The sequence below is a fragment of the Lathamus discolor genome, chromosome 2, assembly GCF_037157495.1.
Source record: "Lathamus discolor isolate bLatDis1 chromosome 2, bLatDis1.hap1, whole genome shotgun sequence".
In the NCBI taxonomy this organism is placed as follows: domain Eukaryota; kingdom Metazoa; phylum Chordata; class Aves; order Psittaciformes; family Psittacidae; genus Lathamus; species Lathamus discolor.
The window spans coordinates 155345610-155362212 of record NC_088885.1 but is presented as its reverse complement, the minus strand read 5'-3'; the positions used below and the strand labels follow the sequence as shown (position 1 = coordinate 155362212).

Below are 16603 nucleotides of genomic sequence, written 5' to 3'. Positions count from 1 at the left end.
TTATGGAATAGTGTTTTATACAGACCAGCATCTGAGATGCAGAAATTCATTTGAAATTCAAGCTCTTTAGTAGCTGAAGTGAGATGGGGTTACCACTTGACTGGTCAATAAATACATGTGTTCATATGGTGCAGTATGGGTTTTCTTTTACAAACTGGTTGATGATGCCAAAGAACTGCTGGGTGTTTCTCAAACATTGCATGGTGTAGCTTGTTTCTAGCTCCTGGTAAGTTATGTTGGGAGACCAAGAGACAGCTGCACTCTGTGGCATTCCCTTAAGACTTGATTGAGCCATTTGGCCAAGTCTAAAAGGCTTGGAGAAGCTGTTAAGAGGGGATACTTAGATTAGACATTAGGGAGAAATTTCTTCACTATGAGGGTGACAAGGTGCTGGCACAGGGTGCCCAGAGAAGCTGTGGCTTCACCATCCCTGGCAGTGTTCAAGGCCAGGTTGGAGGGGGCTTGGAGCAATCTGCTCTAGTGGAAGGTGTCCCTGCCTGTGGCAGGGGGTTGGAACTGGGTGAGCTTTAGGGTCCCTTCCAGCACAAAGCGTTCCATGAAATCTATGATCACTTTGTGGAATCCGTTCTCCTGGGCACAGCAGCCAGAGCACAGCAGAACAGAGATCCATGTCTTGTCCCAGCAGGGAGCTGGCAGGTACACATAGCACACAACTGGTCCCACCATGTGAGTGCAGCCTACATGTAGAAGCAGCGAACTTAATTTGGGAATGGTGGTATGGATTTGGTAGTGCCTTAACCACAAGATTTGGGAGGTTCTATCATAAAGACTTGTTATCTCAGGTTAACTTTGGGCTTCTCTTACTTAGCCAGTCAGTAGAAAGATTTCTAAGCCTGAAACATAAGAGTACAATTTAAATCTGGAGTTACCTCCTCTGGACAAATCACTGAAAAGTTATACTTGGGGGTATTGCATCAAGGTTTCAGCCTGCAGACACTGCATGGCTGCAGCAGGCAAAAATACATTGCAAAGTCCTCGTCTAGCACTTCGGGTATTTTAGAACTGCAGTGATTTGGCAGGCAATCAGTAAGAGCTTGTTTTAAAGCATCTCTGGTAGATGTATTTGTAAAAGGGTCATTTTGAGGAATGCATGATCCAAGCATAGGTTAGTGAGTTAGGAGTGACTGAATTCTAATTCTGACCTTCTTCTCAGGTTTCCTTGCGTGTGCATGTGTAGCATCACAGAGGTTAAAAAAACACTTCTAAGCTGTAAAATGGAGCACAGCGAAATTAGGAAATGCCTGCACTGTGTTAATCCAATCCCTCTGTGAGGATTTATTCTGCTTTATTGTTTCGCTTCTCTGTACGATATCTTTTTCCACATTCAGTTCTTGTCTTCGTCTGTCTCCTGGACAGGTACCTGTCGCTTAGGAAACAACTACTTATTATATTTCCCCTCCTAATTGTTCAGTAAGAACTTTATTTCTTACACAATCAAACTTATTTCCAATTGCAGCAATAGTAATCATTCCTGGGCCCTGGTAGTTCCAGCACCAAGTACTTCGGGGGGGGGGGGGGGGGGATAGAGTTCAGCTAAGGCAAGCAAATTAATGGGTTTGAATGGTCTGCTGAGCTTTCCCACCACCCTATTTCATCTCCCATAAAAATGACAGATCGCTTTGTCTGGCATTCATGATAACCATCTCTCTGCTCTGATTGGTTTTTTTATGGATTGGGGTAGAAGTTGGGATGCAATATTGCAAAAGAGAAGAAATTCCCAGCTACTGCAGCCTCACCAGCACTTTGGAGCAGATGTTGGTGAGCTGCTCTCTAACAAGGTGCATGAATATCTCCATCCAATGTCCTGTGGAGCTGCTGATAGTCTCCTCCTTGATTTAAGCACACTTTGGATCAGTTCTAGTTGAACGAAATGCCTCAGGAACAACTCTGGTGTTAACAGCGAATTTTCTGCTTCGTCATTCACATAGGTTTTGAAATAAGGCCCATTAAAATCAATGACCCTCTTTTCATTAACTACAGTTGGCTTTGGATCAGGCCTGAGAAGATTCATGTCTTCCAGATATGCCATTGGATGATTTCTTTAAAAAGCACTGAATAAAGATATACAACCTCATGAGCTGATCAGGGTGGGGAGAAAGTCCCATCTCTCTTTTATATGTTTGGCTTCCTGCTCGTATCAGCATTAATTTAGATAATTAAATTGCTTAGTTCAGTAGTTGGAAGAGGCACGATCAAGCTACTCTATGTATACTCTATGTCAGATGTATTAGTGTCCAGGGTTTTGGTTTTCTTCTCTTTATGTGTGTGAAAAGCTGTATTATTGGACACTGTCTTTCCCCCCCCAGGCTAAGCTGTTCTTCAGAGGAGCATACCAAAACCATTTAATATCACATTACGAATGCCACCATAGTTTCAGCTTTTATATGGCATACGGTGATGTTCAGTGGCAGCAGACGAATGGATGAAATTAAGCACAATAATAGCATCAGTCCCTCTTGAATTTAACAGCAAGATGAACAATTCAGTGTATTATTTAACAATACGTAAGTAAAAGCTCAGATATGTTAAAGAGCAAACTGAAGTCCATAACTGGACATGCTTTTTGCATTCAGTCTTGAATCACTTTGTACTGTCCCTGTAGGGTCTTTGAACTTCTGCTTGCATGAGGTACAAGCAGTTTTATTAAATCACGCTCCAGAAATGCCCATCTTACCCTTGACTTCAGTTGTGTTTTGTTTGGTTTTATTAATATTTGTGGCTGAATCCCTACTCTGAAGGATGAGAGATCACAGAAAGCATTCTGTATTTTTCCACCTCTGACTCACGTGGCTTTTGCCGTTGGTGACATTTCTCAAACCAGGACAGAAGAGCAATCTCTGGAGAGGATGAAATAGGGACTATTCAGTGCTTGTGCTTAAATGCCTTGTCCTGTAAATGCCATGAAGTTTTCTTCTCTGCCACATTCTTTGTACCTGCCCCTTCTTTTTCGTTTATATTTCAAGATGCCATTTCAGGTTTGCTTCTGTTCTTTCACAGAAGTTTTTCTTCCTTGTCCCCTGAATTATGGTGATGTGACAGCTAATAGAGAGTCTGAATTTCACCTTATCTGAGAAGCAAGGTTAGAACAAAGTCACTGTATGTCCCTTCAGGATCAGGCTCTGGCAGGACAAAGAGGATAGAAAACACCAGCATCTTATTCGCAAAATACAGGGGTTTAGTTTCCTAAATAGATTGATGTCAGGATATTCTTTGACTTTGTTTCTAACAGGAATAAACCCCATGATGAAATACAGCCCAGCTTTATGGTTCCTTTCTGGATATGTATGTGATACCTTGGAAGGCCTATTGTAAGCTCTATTCCCAGCCTCAAGAGATAAAGCTCAAGAAGACAAAGCATCATCCCTTAAAAGTGCAAGGGAAGCCCAACAGTGAGCAAAATATTGAAGTACTTTTGAGATGAGAAGACCCAGTTCTCCTTCAACTCTTTTTAATGCTGCTTTTTATAAGCATTCATTTCCCAAAGCTTTTACTTACCATTCTAAAGAGGCTTTACCACGGATGCTCACTGATCTAAAACTCTATACCAGCCCCCCTGAAAAAGCTATCCTGAAGCTGAAGGTTATGTAGAGCTTGTGTCTATCTTCTGCATATTGTTTGCTCAGCTGTGAGTCGGTATGAATAGCTTAGTACTATGCCTGTATTTTAAATGTAGAGAGCTCACTTCAACATTTACCAGCATGCTTCTCAGTCTGCATGCCATTCCCACATCATGTTTGCATGTAGCCAGAATTATGCACCTCTTTTTTTCCCATTAAGCTATTAAAAACAGGGCCTCAGACACAGAGTCCACTGTTTGGTAATAAACTCAGACGTGATAGAATTTGTCAGTTCTTTTTGCAGTATCACTTAACAGGTCTGAATGTGCCACAAGGGAAACCCAAAGTGATGTTTGTGAGATAAAAGGGAAAAAGGAGGTATTTTTGAAGGATGTACATTCACTTAGGCCACTTCGAAGAAAATTATTCCTACATGAGTGGCTGAACTAAAAATAATGGTAATAAAAAATTCACGTTGGCCATTTGGAAATAGGGTCATCTAAACTGAAGTTCTTATTCTTGGATTGCTCTGAAGCCTACACCGTCCCGCTTTTGGCTCCTTTTCGACCTTTTCTTCTGGAAGGGGAAGTGTTGATCAGCTGCTGTAATCTCAAACTGGGCTCAGTCTCAGTGACAGGCTGAGGTGGGAAAGAAAGGAGTGTGGAAAACTCATCACTAAAAAGGCTTTATCTCCAACCATTCTTCTAATACCCCTGAAGACTGCCTTGCCATGACTTGAATCCTCTTGATGTGAATGGGGCAATTTTCTCTCACTGATATATCCGTACATAAAGTAGCTGCACGTTTAGAGACTTGTTTCAACTCTTCATGCTATAAAAATAGATAAAATAATGTATTTTGGCCTGAATGCAAGAGTAATATTGAATCACGGATGTGTATGAAAGCCACCACAGGTTATAAATATAGATTTTAAGCAGATGTTATAATTTGATTTGGGTTTTTTCCCACTGTTTTTAGCCTAAATGAGTGTTCTGAGACACCTTTCAGCATTCATAGTGCAGAATTGAGCTCTTGAAGTGTTTTGGCGTGGAGTAGAGAGGAATGACTCCTTAGGGACACAGCTCTCAGACCTGGCCAAGTAGGCAGATCCCAATGCTGGGGCAGAAGTCACACATGTACCGAGTGATCCACATCCATTGAGCTCCCTGTCAAGCTGCATCCCCTGCCTGTTGATCCAGCATCTGTCTGTCCATCCACCGTCCTTCTGACTGACACTGGCTGGTGCTCTGCCTCTTTTATCCCGGCCTCATGTGGGTTAGCAGCTGGCAGAGACTGTTTTAATACTGTATTTATAAAGCTTCACAGTGATGCAAGCCCAGACACAGAGAAAAGCTGTTTTGAGCACCCAGCTATGAAGTGCCGCATGGCAGATCTGGTTTCCCATCTCTCACTGCTGCTACTAACCTGCACCAGAAAACAACGTTTCCTAAAAGATACACGGGAGGAAAAACTTCAGGCTGAAGCTCCCATAGTTATTTTAAGTAATGCTCATCCTGATCCCGCTGCAGGCGGGTGCCTGGTCGGTATTTCAGTAATGTACTTGTGTAAAAGGAAATCTTCATTACTGCAGGGCACGGTGATATTTTCATGCCCTGTAACCTTTTCCAGCTCGCTCAAACCTCAGCACCTCATTGTCTCATAGGGACACCCTCTGGCTGAGGTGTAAACTGCAGCACCTTTGGAGTTGGGGGTGATGATACCTGAGTGAGCATGATTTTTCTTCTTTAAAGTATTCCTTCTTGCATTTATGTTCTGCTGCTGGCAGATCATTTCAAATCTCATTTGAAGGCTGCAGGGTTTATTAGATATATTCCTTTTCTCTTTGCCTGCATACAATATGGACTTGTGAAAAATAGGAGCCTGTATTTTGTTCTGGGAATAAGGATTTACAGCTCATCTCAACAACTGCATAATATTTCCCCCTTTTTATTTCCTAACCCAGCATGACACACACTTTATTTCTGATACATGGTAGAGATAGGCCCAGCATTTGACTGATCAAGGCTGGTTTTGAACAAATGCTGACACCACCGTTCTTTCTGTCTGTGATTCCCACAGAACCCTATTGCTTTGAACAGAAATATCCTAGAATGTGTAATCAGCAATGATCTACAACATACAGTTTCCCTTCATGGCTCTTTTACCCAGCTGCCAACAGTGAGAAGCTGATGTGCATGTTAACAGACAGAGGAAACAGAAATTCCTTTAAAAATGGATGAAGAAATCTGTGTTTGAGGGGAAAAGGCAGATTCAGGAGCAGGGAGAAAGTTTTCCAAAACGATTCCTTGGAAAGCTACAGAGTGGAAACTGTTTTCCCCGTGTGTGTACACAGTAGATAGAACTGCAGTGATTATGTGACAGGGGTTGGAAATAGATGATCTTAAGGTCCTTTCCAACCCAAACCGTACCTTGATTCTATGATTTGATAAAAAATAGTAAAACAACAGCAATAAGTAAATAATAAAATTAATGTTATAAATGTCGATCTAGTGTTAGAAAACACAGTTAAACTTTTAACAGCACAGCCACTTTGCCTGCCTTGTTACACCACCACTGGTTTCAGTCAAGGTAAAGTCAAACCAATGACCTTAAACTGAAGATCATCCACCCGAGCTTTTGCACTTCTTTAAACTGAAGAGTTGAAAGGTGTGTTTTGAAGCTGCTGAGTTTACTCCTATAAAGAAGGATTGAGGGCAACAAATATGCATATGAAAGCAGTCATGTATTTTTAGCAGTTGTCATTTCTCAGGCTGTGGGACTGAAAGTAGCAATGGGTGAAGCAGCAACCGGTTGTGTGTGATTTGCAGTGGTTTGTATCTCTGCTCTGTGTTGTGTATCCCCTAATGATGAATGTGTGGGAGGGCCAGGTCAAGAATAGTTTCCACTCCAGTGCATTGATTGTGTACTTGGCAGTGGGCTCAATTAAAGTATAATAATCTGGTAATCTCCCTCCTGTTTCCATTCAGGCTGCTGCACGCTGAATAGAGCCAGTGAAAGAGTATAGCTTTTGGAAAGTAGGTGAAATCCCGCCTCTTTGTCTGAGCAGTTTGTGTCTAGTTAAGTAAAATGAAGGCAGAAGAGACAGCTCTCCAAAATGTTGCTCCATGACTTGCACTGTGACTGCTGTTTATTTCTATGAGGTAACGTTTGCTGTTTATTTCCCTTTCTAGGCTACGGATTGGATGTCTATCGAGCTTCTCACCACAGAGAAAAGGCAAGCTAATGTGAGAAAGGAGATATGGAGATGTCCATGATGGGAAGATGCTGTGTGCCCCATCTCCTGGTTCTTCTCACATTTATGTTCAGCGGGGAGCAAATTGAGGCACAAAGAGCAGGTATGTGCTGTTTGGCTTACTGCTCATGCTAAGTAGCTGCTGGGCCTTTTACATGGTTGAGGAGCTATTATTGCTACGAGGAAAACAAACAAAAAAAAAAAAAACCCAAGCAAGACATTTACTGCTGAAAAGACATAAAATAAACCTTAGGAATGGAGACAGCTCTGGGATCAAGGTTATGATTTACGTAGGGTCTCTTTTCTACCACAGGCTTAGTGGTTAGCTCAGCTACCCACAGCACAGAGAGCAGCGCGCGGTTTACTATGGATATGCTTCATGTACCTCACACTGGTATGGAGACCACTTCATCCATTGCCTTCAGTGGATGTCACATTAGAGTTGGTGAATCTTCTATCTGGCTCGGACTTTCCTAGTTTGCTAAACAGGGCCAGGACACTGTTCACACCCTCCCTTGGTTCATATGTTCATACATAGTGATAGGATAAGGCGAAATGGCTTAAACTGAAAGAGGGGAGATTTAGATCACGCATTAGGGAAAAATTCTTCCCTGTGAGGGTGCTGAGGCACTGGTACAGGGTGCCCAGAGAAGCTGTGGCTGCCCATCCCTGGCAATGTTCAAGGCCAGGTGGGACAGGGCTTGGAGCAACCTGCTCTAGTGGAAGGTGTCCCTGCCTGTGGCAGGGGGTTGGAACTGGAGGAGCTTTAAGGTCCTTTCCAACCCAACCCATTCTATGATTATATGATACTGTATAGTTGCTAGCACAGTCCCTGGCATGGCTTTTGTCCTGTGCTGGTGAGCACTGTCCCCAAAAAGCCACTAAACGGTTCGCATTAGAGGATGATACAGCTAAAGGACTGTTCCTATCAGCAGTCTTGACAAGGACATGTTGGCTTTTCTTGAGTAGTAAGAAGAGTTGTCCGGCTGTGAATGATGCTGCATCTCAGAGACAGAAAATGGTTGTAGACCCACAATTTACTGGTGTAAAAAGCCCAAAGTTACTTTGAGGTCGAGGTTTTCAGTCCCTTTTTCTAGGAATAAAGCTATTTTGTACGCTTGGGTAATTTATAAGAAAGGAAAGGCTTTTTTAGAACTTTTCTCACTCTAAGGAACAGCTACTTTATGATCTGTATAAGGCTTTTTGGGTGAAGTTTAGTAGGGGTAAGTACTTAGTAATAAACCAAAGTGAAATCTCATCTTTTTTCCTACCTGTGGATCAGTCATATGAAATGATGGTAGTACCATTTGCATGTTCATTCTGTGATTACTTTAAATAATTTTGGTATTTGGCTTGTTTGTGAAGTATTTTTAATAGCAATATTGCAAAGCAGTCGACTCAGTGTCTGAGTGGATGAACACAGCTCCTGGAATTACGCTTCCAGAGAGTATTCCTGTAATTACAAAAATGAAAGTTCACTTTCTATGAATTATCTCCCATGTTCCCTTAGCAGGAACTGATTCTGCCAGTAAACAATATCATTATAGCATTCTTGGAAAACAATCAATTTTGTCCAGCAGTGGACATTACCGTGCTGAAAATGCAGATTAGTATTTACTAAAAGCTTTTCTGCAGCATTTCATCTCACTGCCATCAGGTCTGCGAGCAAAGAGGCTCTGACTCTAAGAAAATGATCCTGAAAGACCATCTTTTTCTTCCCTGCAATACTGCCTGAAATAGGCATAATTTTTAAACCTTCACCCCCTCCTTGTTCTAAGGCTCATCACCCTTGAACTCAGGATTCATTCTGCCTGTTCTGTTCCTTTCTAAATTGCAGTCATCTCACCTGCTGAGAGTCGTTAAAATGAAGGAAGGTCTGTGCCTTGTGGGTTTTATACTCAACCCTTTATGTTCTTTAGTTAGCCTCACCTAATATTTTTGCAGACAGAATAGTTTAATGTAATCGTGATTTTTTTTTTTGGGGGGGGGGAAGTGGATATTTCTTGCTTATCTTTTACTGTTCTCTGTTCTATGTAGATCCTGTTTTATATTCTGACAAAATCAAACAAAACTACACTTCTTTTTTCCTTCTTCTTTCCTCTTTCTTCTTTCTTCTTCCTTCCTTTCTTCTTTTATTTTTTCCTTTTTTATTCTTTTTCATCTTTATTCTTCTTTCTTTATTATAACTACTATTGTCATTATTATAATAATATTTTGATTCTTAATCTTTTCTTATCTCAACCCATGAGTTTTCTCACTTTTACCTTTACAGTTCTCTTCCCCAGATTGTTATCAATGGGATCCCAATCCCATATGGTTAGGCTTTTCCCATAGGCACCTATGCAGCACCTGGGATGTACTCTGCTACAGAAGTTAACACAACAACAGTGATGCTCATTTTTCACCATCACCTGCAATACACAGGGTGCATATTCCACCACTCTCACAGCCACCGTGCATACCATGAGCACTGACCTACAGTGTTATGCTGACCTATAATGCTTATACTCTTATCTGAAGGCAAATAATCTTCATGTAGCTGAGATACCCACACTCTTTCCCAGTGCAGGGGGATGTTCAGGATTCCTGTCCTCTTCAGGGTGAGTGCACAGCCCCAGCAGGATCAAAACCACCAGTGCTGATGCATGAACCCTTAGGTCAGATTTGGTCAGGGTCTCAACAGTCACAGCCTGTCCCACTACTTCCAGCCAGGGAGCAGGGAAGGCTGGGGAATGGCAGCCAGGCTCAACTGGCAATCCAAATACCAGGCAAGTTCATAGTGGTGAAGCAGGTCCAAGACCAAGCCAGGAGCATGAGTCAGGGTCCAGATCAGGTCCAAGGACAACATCCAGAGTCAGCCTTGCTCCAGGTAAACCCATAAAGGTGAGGCAGGTCTGAGGTTAAGCCAGGTGGTCAGTCCATGCTTCAGGACTTAAAAGCAGCTTCCAGAGGAAGAAGAGACAGGTCTTTCCTGAATACTTCCACCAGAGCTTTCTGAGGAGCCCACCCGAAGTCAGGGAGCCATGGGCTGGAGAAGGGGTTTACTCTCAGGGCCATCAGGAAAGGATTTCAAGCTTTCACAGTGAAACTTTCAAGCATCTCCACTTTGTTCATAGCATGGAGCAGTACTGACTTGATTTCTGATGAAACTGCAGTGGAAGGTGCACTTCATTATTAATGGGTCTTAGTCATTGATGGGCATTTAGTTACTGGGACCTGGATGGAACTAGTCTGATGTGAGTGAAAACATGCAAACTCTACAATGGGAATGCCACTTTTTAATGTATGGAGAGCTAAACTGCCCTTGGTGGGTATATGCTGAAGTTATGTATCCTCACAAATGGTCTGACCAAGAAAGGGAGCTTGGTCAGAGCCCAGAGGAGGTTAACATGGTTGTAGTGGGAATAGTTGGGAGAATCAGGATTTTGTAATGAAATAGGAATGAACATAAAGATCTACTCTCAGTGGGTGTGGGTAGATGTGGATTACCAGCTAAGGTCCTGCTAAAGCAGTAGGATTTAAAAGTAATTGCCAACATCTTAAGGGCCAGATAGAACACCTCCAGTTCAGTTGATCATAGGAAAGCCTGTTACTCTGTTAGAAACTAAGTGGCACAGGCACTGGTATGGACTAGCTGTCTGTCTTGTACCCTGTTATATGTGCTTTGGCTTACATATAATTGGTCAAATTATCAAACTGCTTTTCAAAGAAGTGGTTAAACTGCAAGACAAGCACTACTGGAGAATCAAATGTTGGTGCTTGTGACCACAGAGAAATTGATTTTGTAGAGCAACTTTTTTCAAGCTTGAAACTCATAATTTGTTAGGCACTATGGTCTATAATAGTGAATTAAAGAAACTAATACATATATATGTATTTTGTCCAGTTGGGGCATTATGTTGATAAATCTTTGACATCTATGGGACATTTATAAATCTACAGCCTCCTAGCTTCAGAAACAGCTAGAAAACATCTCCTGGGAGATGTACTTTCTTGGCAAGAAGCTGACAAATATATGACCAGTCTGACTTCATAGGGTAAGCAAGCTGCAATTAGAATAGATTTGCCTTTTGGATTACACAGGCCTCAGATTACAAATATATCATGGCTGGAGGCAAAAAAGTGGTTGTGGGGATAAGTGAACTTTTTCCTTACGAAGCAGCTGTCCTTTGTTGTCAAGGAAGCCATCCCAGTATTCAGTGAATCATCCTTTAGTCAACCATCAATGGCAGAGAGCCTCAAAATCAAGATAATCTTGTTATAAACTTGCTTCACCAACATATCATGCTGAGCAAAAGAACTGCTTCTACCTAAGCATAAATAAATCATCATGTTAATGGAAGAGGGAGCATGAGAGCTTTGCTACTCAAGGTCATGATTGACATAGGCTAGGTCAGGGCAGGTCTCTTGATCTGCCAGCAGAGCATGGCCTGAGCAAAGGCACTGCAATGAAGTTTGAGAAAAATAACTTCATATGCATGCAGATGGTGTAGGAGAAAGACTGAGCAGAGGCAGTTAGTAGCACAGGAGGAGAATGGGTTTGCATTTCAAAGCAAAGTGTGTGCTCATCTGTAGATGTCCTGAAACAGATGAGGTGAATCACAAGGAAGAAAGGCTGAGAATCTGCGCTTTCTCTGCAGGATAAGGAGAATGTTTGCTGCCTCCTCTAAATTGCTCGCAAGGGAGCCATGCCTAGGGGATATTTGGTATGCCTGGTACTCTTCTTTCATCTTCCCTTAGCTATGTTTTCTGTTGCTCCTACAGGTTGCAAGAACGTTCACTATGACCTTGTCTTCCTCTTGGATGCCTCCTCCAGTGTTGGAAAAGAGAATTTTGAGAAAGTTCGGCAGTGGGTGTCTAATTTGGTGGAAACTTTTGAGATTGGCCCAGACAAAACCCGTGTCGGTGTGGTACGATACAGCGATCGTCCGACCACAGAGTTTGACCTGGGGAAGTACAGAACCTGTGAAGAAATCAAAGCGGCTGCGCGAAACATTAAGTATTATGGGGGTAACACCAATACTGGAGATGCTCTCAGGTACATCAACACCTACAGCTTTTCCAAAGAAGCTGGTGGGAGGCTTAGCGATCGAACTGTTAAAAAAGTGGCCATCCTTTTGACTGATGGAAGGAGCCAGGATCATGTCTTGGATCCCGCCAGTGCAGCCCATCAGGCTGGGATTAGGGTCTTTGTTGTGGGTGTCGGTGAAGCCCTAGAAGAGGAACTCGATGAGATTGCTTCAGAACCTAAGTCTGCTCACGTGTTTCATGTCTCTGATTACAACGCCATTGATAAAATCCGGGGAAAGCTGAGAAGACGTCTCTGTGAAAGTAAGTAGAGCTCTCGGTTCTTCTACACAGTTAGAACTGTAATAGGTTCAGTTAGCATATAGGTATGAAAAGCTGTGATCGTTTCATTTCATGGGTTTGAACTAAAACAGGGGAAGTTCAGGTTAGTTATATGGAAGAAGTTCTTTACCGTGAGTGTGGTGAGGAACTGGAACAGGTTGCCCAAAGAAGTAATGAATGCTCCATCCCTGGCAGTGTTCAAGGCCGGGTTGGACAGAGCCTTGGGCAACATGGTCTAGTGTGAGGTGTGCCTGCCCATGGCAGGGGAGTTGGAACTGGATGATCTTAAGGTTCTTTCCAACCCTAGCTATTCTATGATTCTATGATTCATGCTTATAATTCTATGCTGATAAATCTTTATTTTAGTGTCTTCCACTCTGTTCTACTCTGTAAGGAGTCATTTTATTACCTTGAGTGTGATGAAGTGATCACTTCTAGGGTTCTTCTTCCCAAGTCAGTATTAACTATAGATTAACTGTAGCCCATATTATGTATTAACTATAGGTCAGCTTCTAAGCTTCTAGTAGTGAACTGGAGAGAAAAAAGTGAATTCCCTTTTGGTTCTGATGTAGTTCAACCACTTTGTAATATTTATGACTCTTGAATATGAAAGGTGAAATCTTATTTGTACCCAGATTTCAGTTTGTTTTGTATAGGAACTCCTTTTTTTCCCCCCTTATGTTCTGGCAGTGTACTGTGGAAAGAATGTTCTGAATGCTTCTGAGGATCACAGAATCACAGAATCCCAAGGGTTGGAAGGGACCTAAAAAGATCATCTAGTCCAACCCCCCTGCAAGAGCAGGGTAACCTACAGTACATCACACAGGAACTTGTCCAGGCGGGCCTTGAATATCTCCAGTGTAGGAGACTCCACAACCCCCCTGGGCAGCCTGTTCCAGTGCTCTGTCACTCTTACAGTAAAGAAGTTCTTCCTGATGTTAACGTGGAACTTCCTATGCTCCAGTTTACACCCATTGCCCCTTGTCCTATCACTGGATATCACTGAAAAAAGCCTAGCTCCATCATCCTGACACCTACCCTTCACATATTTGTAAACATTGATGAGGTCACCCCTCAGTCTCCTCTTCTCCAAGCTAAAGAGACCCAGCTCCCTCAGCCTCTCCTCATAAGGGAGATGTTCCACTCCCTTAATCATCTTTGTGGCTCTGCGCTGGACTCCTTCAAGCAATTCCCTGTCCTTCTTGAACAGAGGGGCCCAGAACTGGACGCAATATTCCAGATGCGGCCTCACCAAGGCTGAGTAGAGGGGGAGGAGAACCTCTCTTGACCTACTAACCACTCCCTTTCTAATGCACCCTAAGATGCCATTTGCCTTCTTGGCCACAAGAGCACATTGCTGGCTCATGGTCATCCTCCTATCCACCAGGACCCCCAGGTCCCTTTCCCCTTCACTACTTTCCAGCAGGTCACCCCCCAACCTGTACTGGTACATGGGGTTGTTCTTCCCCAGATGCAAGACTCTACACTTGCCCTTGTTAAATTTCATCCAGTTTCTCCCCGCCCAACTCTCCAGCCTGTCCAGGTCTCGCTGAATGGCAGCACAGTCCTCTGGTGTGTCAGCCACTCCTCCCAGTTTTGTGTCATCAGCAAACTTGCTGAGGGTGCACTCAGTTCCCTCATCCAGGTCATTGATGAAAATATTAAACAGCAATGATCCTTTAGGAAGCAGAGGGCTACTTGTGCCTTTCTTTCATCATCCCAACTCTACTGACACCTGGTGTTCTTTAGCACTCTATCATCCATATAAATCTTGGTGATGTTTTGAATGACTTTTAATGGAGAATACTGTGTGAAAGCCAAACTGAAGAAACAAACTTTGACTTTCCAGTCACTTGGTGAAGAGGACTGTGATGGCGTTATGGCTGGTATCTCCCAGCACTTTGATGGGAGCAGCAGTCACATAGCCATTTCTCCTTCAATCACTGATAAACCACTCTCTTGTTAGTGACTACATAAGAGCTACCTGGTTTTCCTGCCTTTAGCAGCATGTGTTGTGCTTACTGTGAGTTCTTTGGGTGAACATCATGAGACACCCCTCTGGTTCCTAGGTCTGAACTTGAAAAACAATGGCTGCTCCCTTTGTGATGCTGTAACACATGGCCGTGCCACAATGACCAGATCTGTAGGCTGGCAAGATGTGTTACTGTGAGGTGACAATAAGCTGCCTTGTAGCAGCTTATTGGAGAAGCTGGAAAAATCCAGGCCTTGTAGGTGGTGTTGTGAAGCTCTTTTACTGCTCTCTGCAACCTTCATGTGCAAGAAAATAAGTGTTAACATAATGTTCTGGGCTTATGTATGCTTCTTAAAGAGTGACTAAACCAAGTAGGCATAAACATAAGATACTGCAGCTGGGGAGGAAGAACCCCATGTATCACTACAGGTTGGCAGCTGACCTACTGGAGAGCAGTTTAGCTGGGAAGGACCTGGGAGTATTGGTAGATGACAAGTTGACCATGAGCCGTCTATGTGCCCTTGTGGCCAAGAGGGACAAGAGTATCCTGGGGTGCATTGGGAAGAGTGTGGCCAGCAGCTCCAGTGTGGGTCCCTCACGGGGTCACAAGTCCTGCAGCAAACCTGCTCCACTGTGGGCTGCTCTCTCCATGGAGGCACAGGTCCTGCCAGGAGCCTGCTTCAGTGTGGGCTTCCTATAGGGTCACAGGCTCCTTTGGGCATCCCTTGCTCCAGTGCGGGCTTCCCACGGAGTCACATACCTTCACTCATCTCTCTGGCTGCTGTTGTGCAGCAGGCTTTTATCCCCGTCTTACATCTGCTATCTCAGAAGCACTACCACCGTCACTGGTGGGCTTGGCATTGGCCAGTGGTGAGTCCATCTTGGAGCTGGCTGGAATTGGCTCTGTCAGACATGGGGCTTCTGGCATCTTCTCACAGAAGCCACTTCTGTATCCTTCCTGCTACTAAAACCTTGCCTAATATGAGACTGCTAAATGGATTGGTTTCAGTGTAAGGACAAAGGGAATCAGACAGCCATCAAGGAACATTAGTAACAAATGAAGAAGAGTGGAGAAGAGAGAAGGGAATTAGCTGAACAAATAGCAAGCAGACAAACACGCACATATAGAGATCACTTAGGCAGAGATGTAAGGACATTAACAGTGACAAGGGGAATTGAGTATTCAGGTATATGGAGCACAGTGCATGCAGGTGGATTTTATAAATGGATGCAGGGCAGAAAGAGGAATTATCAACTAAGGCAGCAAACACAGGTTCAATGGACTGGATTCCTCAGCAAAAGCAGTTATAGAAGGTTTGCTGTAGCTATTCCTGGGGGGTGTTCTTCTGATCCAAGGGCTCTGATGGTATGGTCCAACATCCCTAGTTACTTCATTCCCGCCTGTATGGGAGTCTTCTTCTTCTCAGCATCTGGCCTCAATCACTCTTGCTGCAATTAGAGCCCAGTTTTGTTCTGGTTTCACTGGATATCAAAAATAGTTTATTCCTCTGTACCTCATTTTTTTCGCTTGGAAAATAATTATGCATCTTTTCTTCCTAGATTTAAAGCAAGGAAATGGCTCTTTGGCAGAATCATTCTCAACATACTTAATTTATTTGACATACTTAATATAATTAATTTATTATTAATTTTATTATTTACTTTTTTAATCCACTGTTTTGCATGCAAAATGTTTTTAATAGGCATGATGTTTAGTTCAGGTGTAAACAAACAAGAAATTCTTGCTGTCACTGAAGCTGGCTACTGAAATAGAGGATGGGATCAGCAGAAGTATTAATTTAGAGGTCAGATAACTTCTTTGTTATCTGAATATGTGAGGTGGAACTGTTCTGGGAGGTGAGAGAGAGCTGGTGCAGAACAGCACCAAGTGCATGTGCCTCTTCATGTTAACACAGTAGGAATAGGAAAGGAGTTTACTGTAAGGGCTATGCTGTATGCGTATTTAGAAGGTAAAGCCTTTTATAGCTGTTGTAGTTAACTCTGTGGTTTTAATGACAGCTGTGCATAAACCAGGACCATGCAAACCACCAGGTGGGTGGAGGACGTGACAAGGGCACAAGCCAAGCTGCTGTTCAGTTCATGCACATCCTAAGACAAAAGCACACGTTGTCACAGCCAAGCTAGGGTTTTAATAGACATAATCCTTGGAGAGCTCCTGGGAGACACATGAATCAAGGAGAGGAAATGGTAGGAAGTATTTGGTTGTGCTGAGCAGTGATGAGTCTTCCAGTCCTTATAGTGCTGAGATGTGGAGCCCTGAACTGTTGTAAATGCTGCATTTCATGCCAACAGCTGTTCAGAATCACTCATCTTGGGGCTCACTGGACGTCTGTCCTAGACTAAGTCATTCCATCTCGCTATATTTGGCTGAATTTATTGCTAGGACAGTGTCATTAAGTGCATTAATAGCATTTTAGCTCTCATTTGATC

The 16603-nt window shown here is 43.1% G+C and overlaps 1 protein-coding gene across 1 annotated transcript in view; it reads left to right on the top strand.

The window, feature by feature from the left end:
- LOC136009073 (collagen alpha-1(XXII) chain-like) overlaps positions 1-16603 on the top strand; it is a 77453-nt gene that overhangs the window by 20868 nt on the left and 39982 nt on the right. Inside the window, exons 2-3 of the mRNA XM_065669162.1 lie at positions 6770-6934; positions 11596-12162. Of these exons, the coding sequence (XP_065525234.1) occupies positions 6838-6934; positions 11596-12162 (664 nt within the window). The 5' untranslated portion in view covers positions 6770-6837. The remainder of the gene's footprint in view (positions 1-6769; positions 6935-11595; positions 12163-16603) is intronic.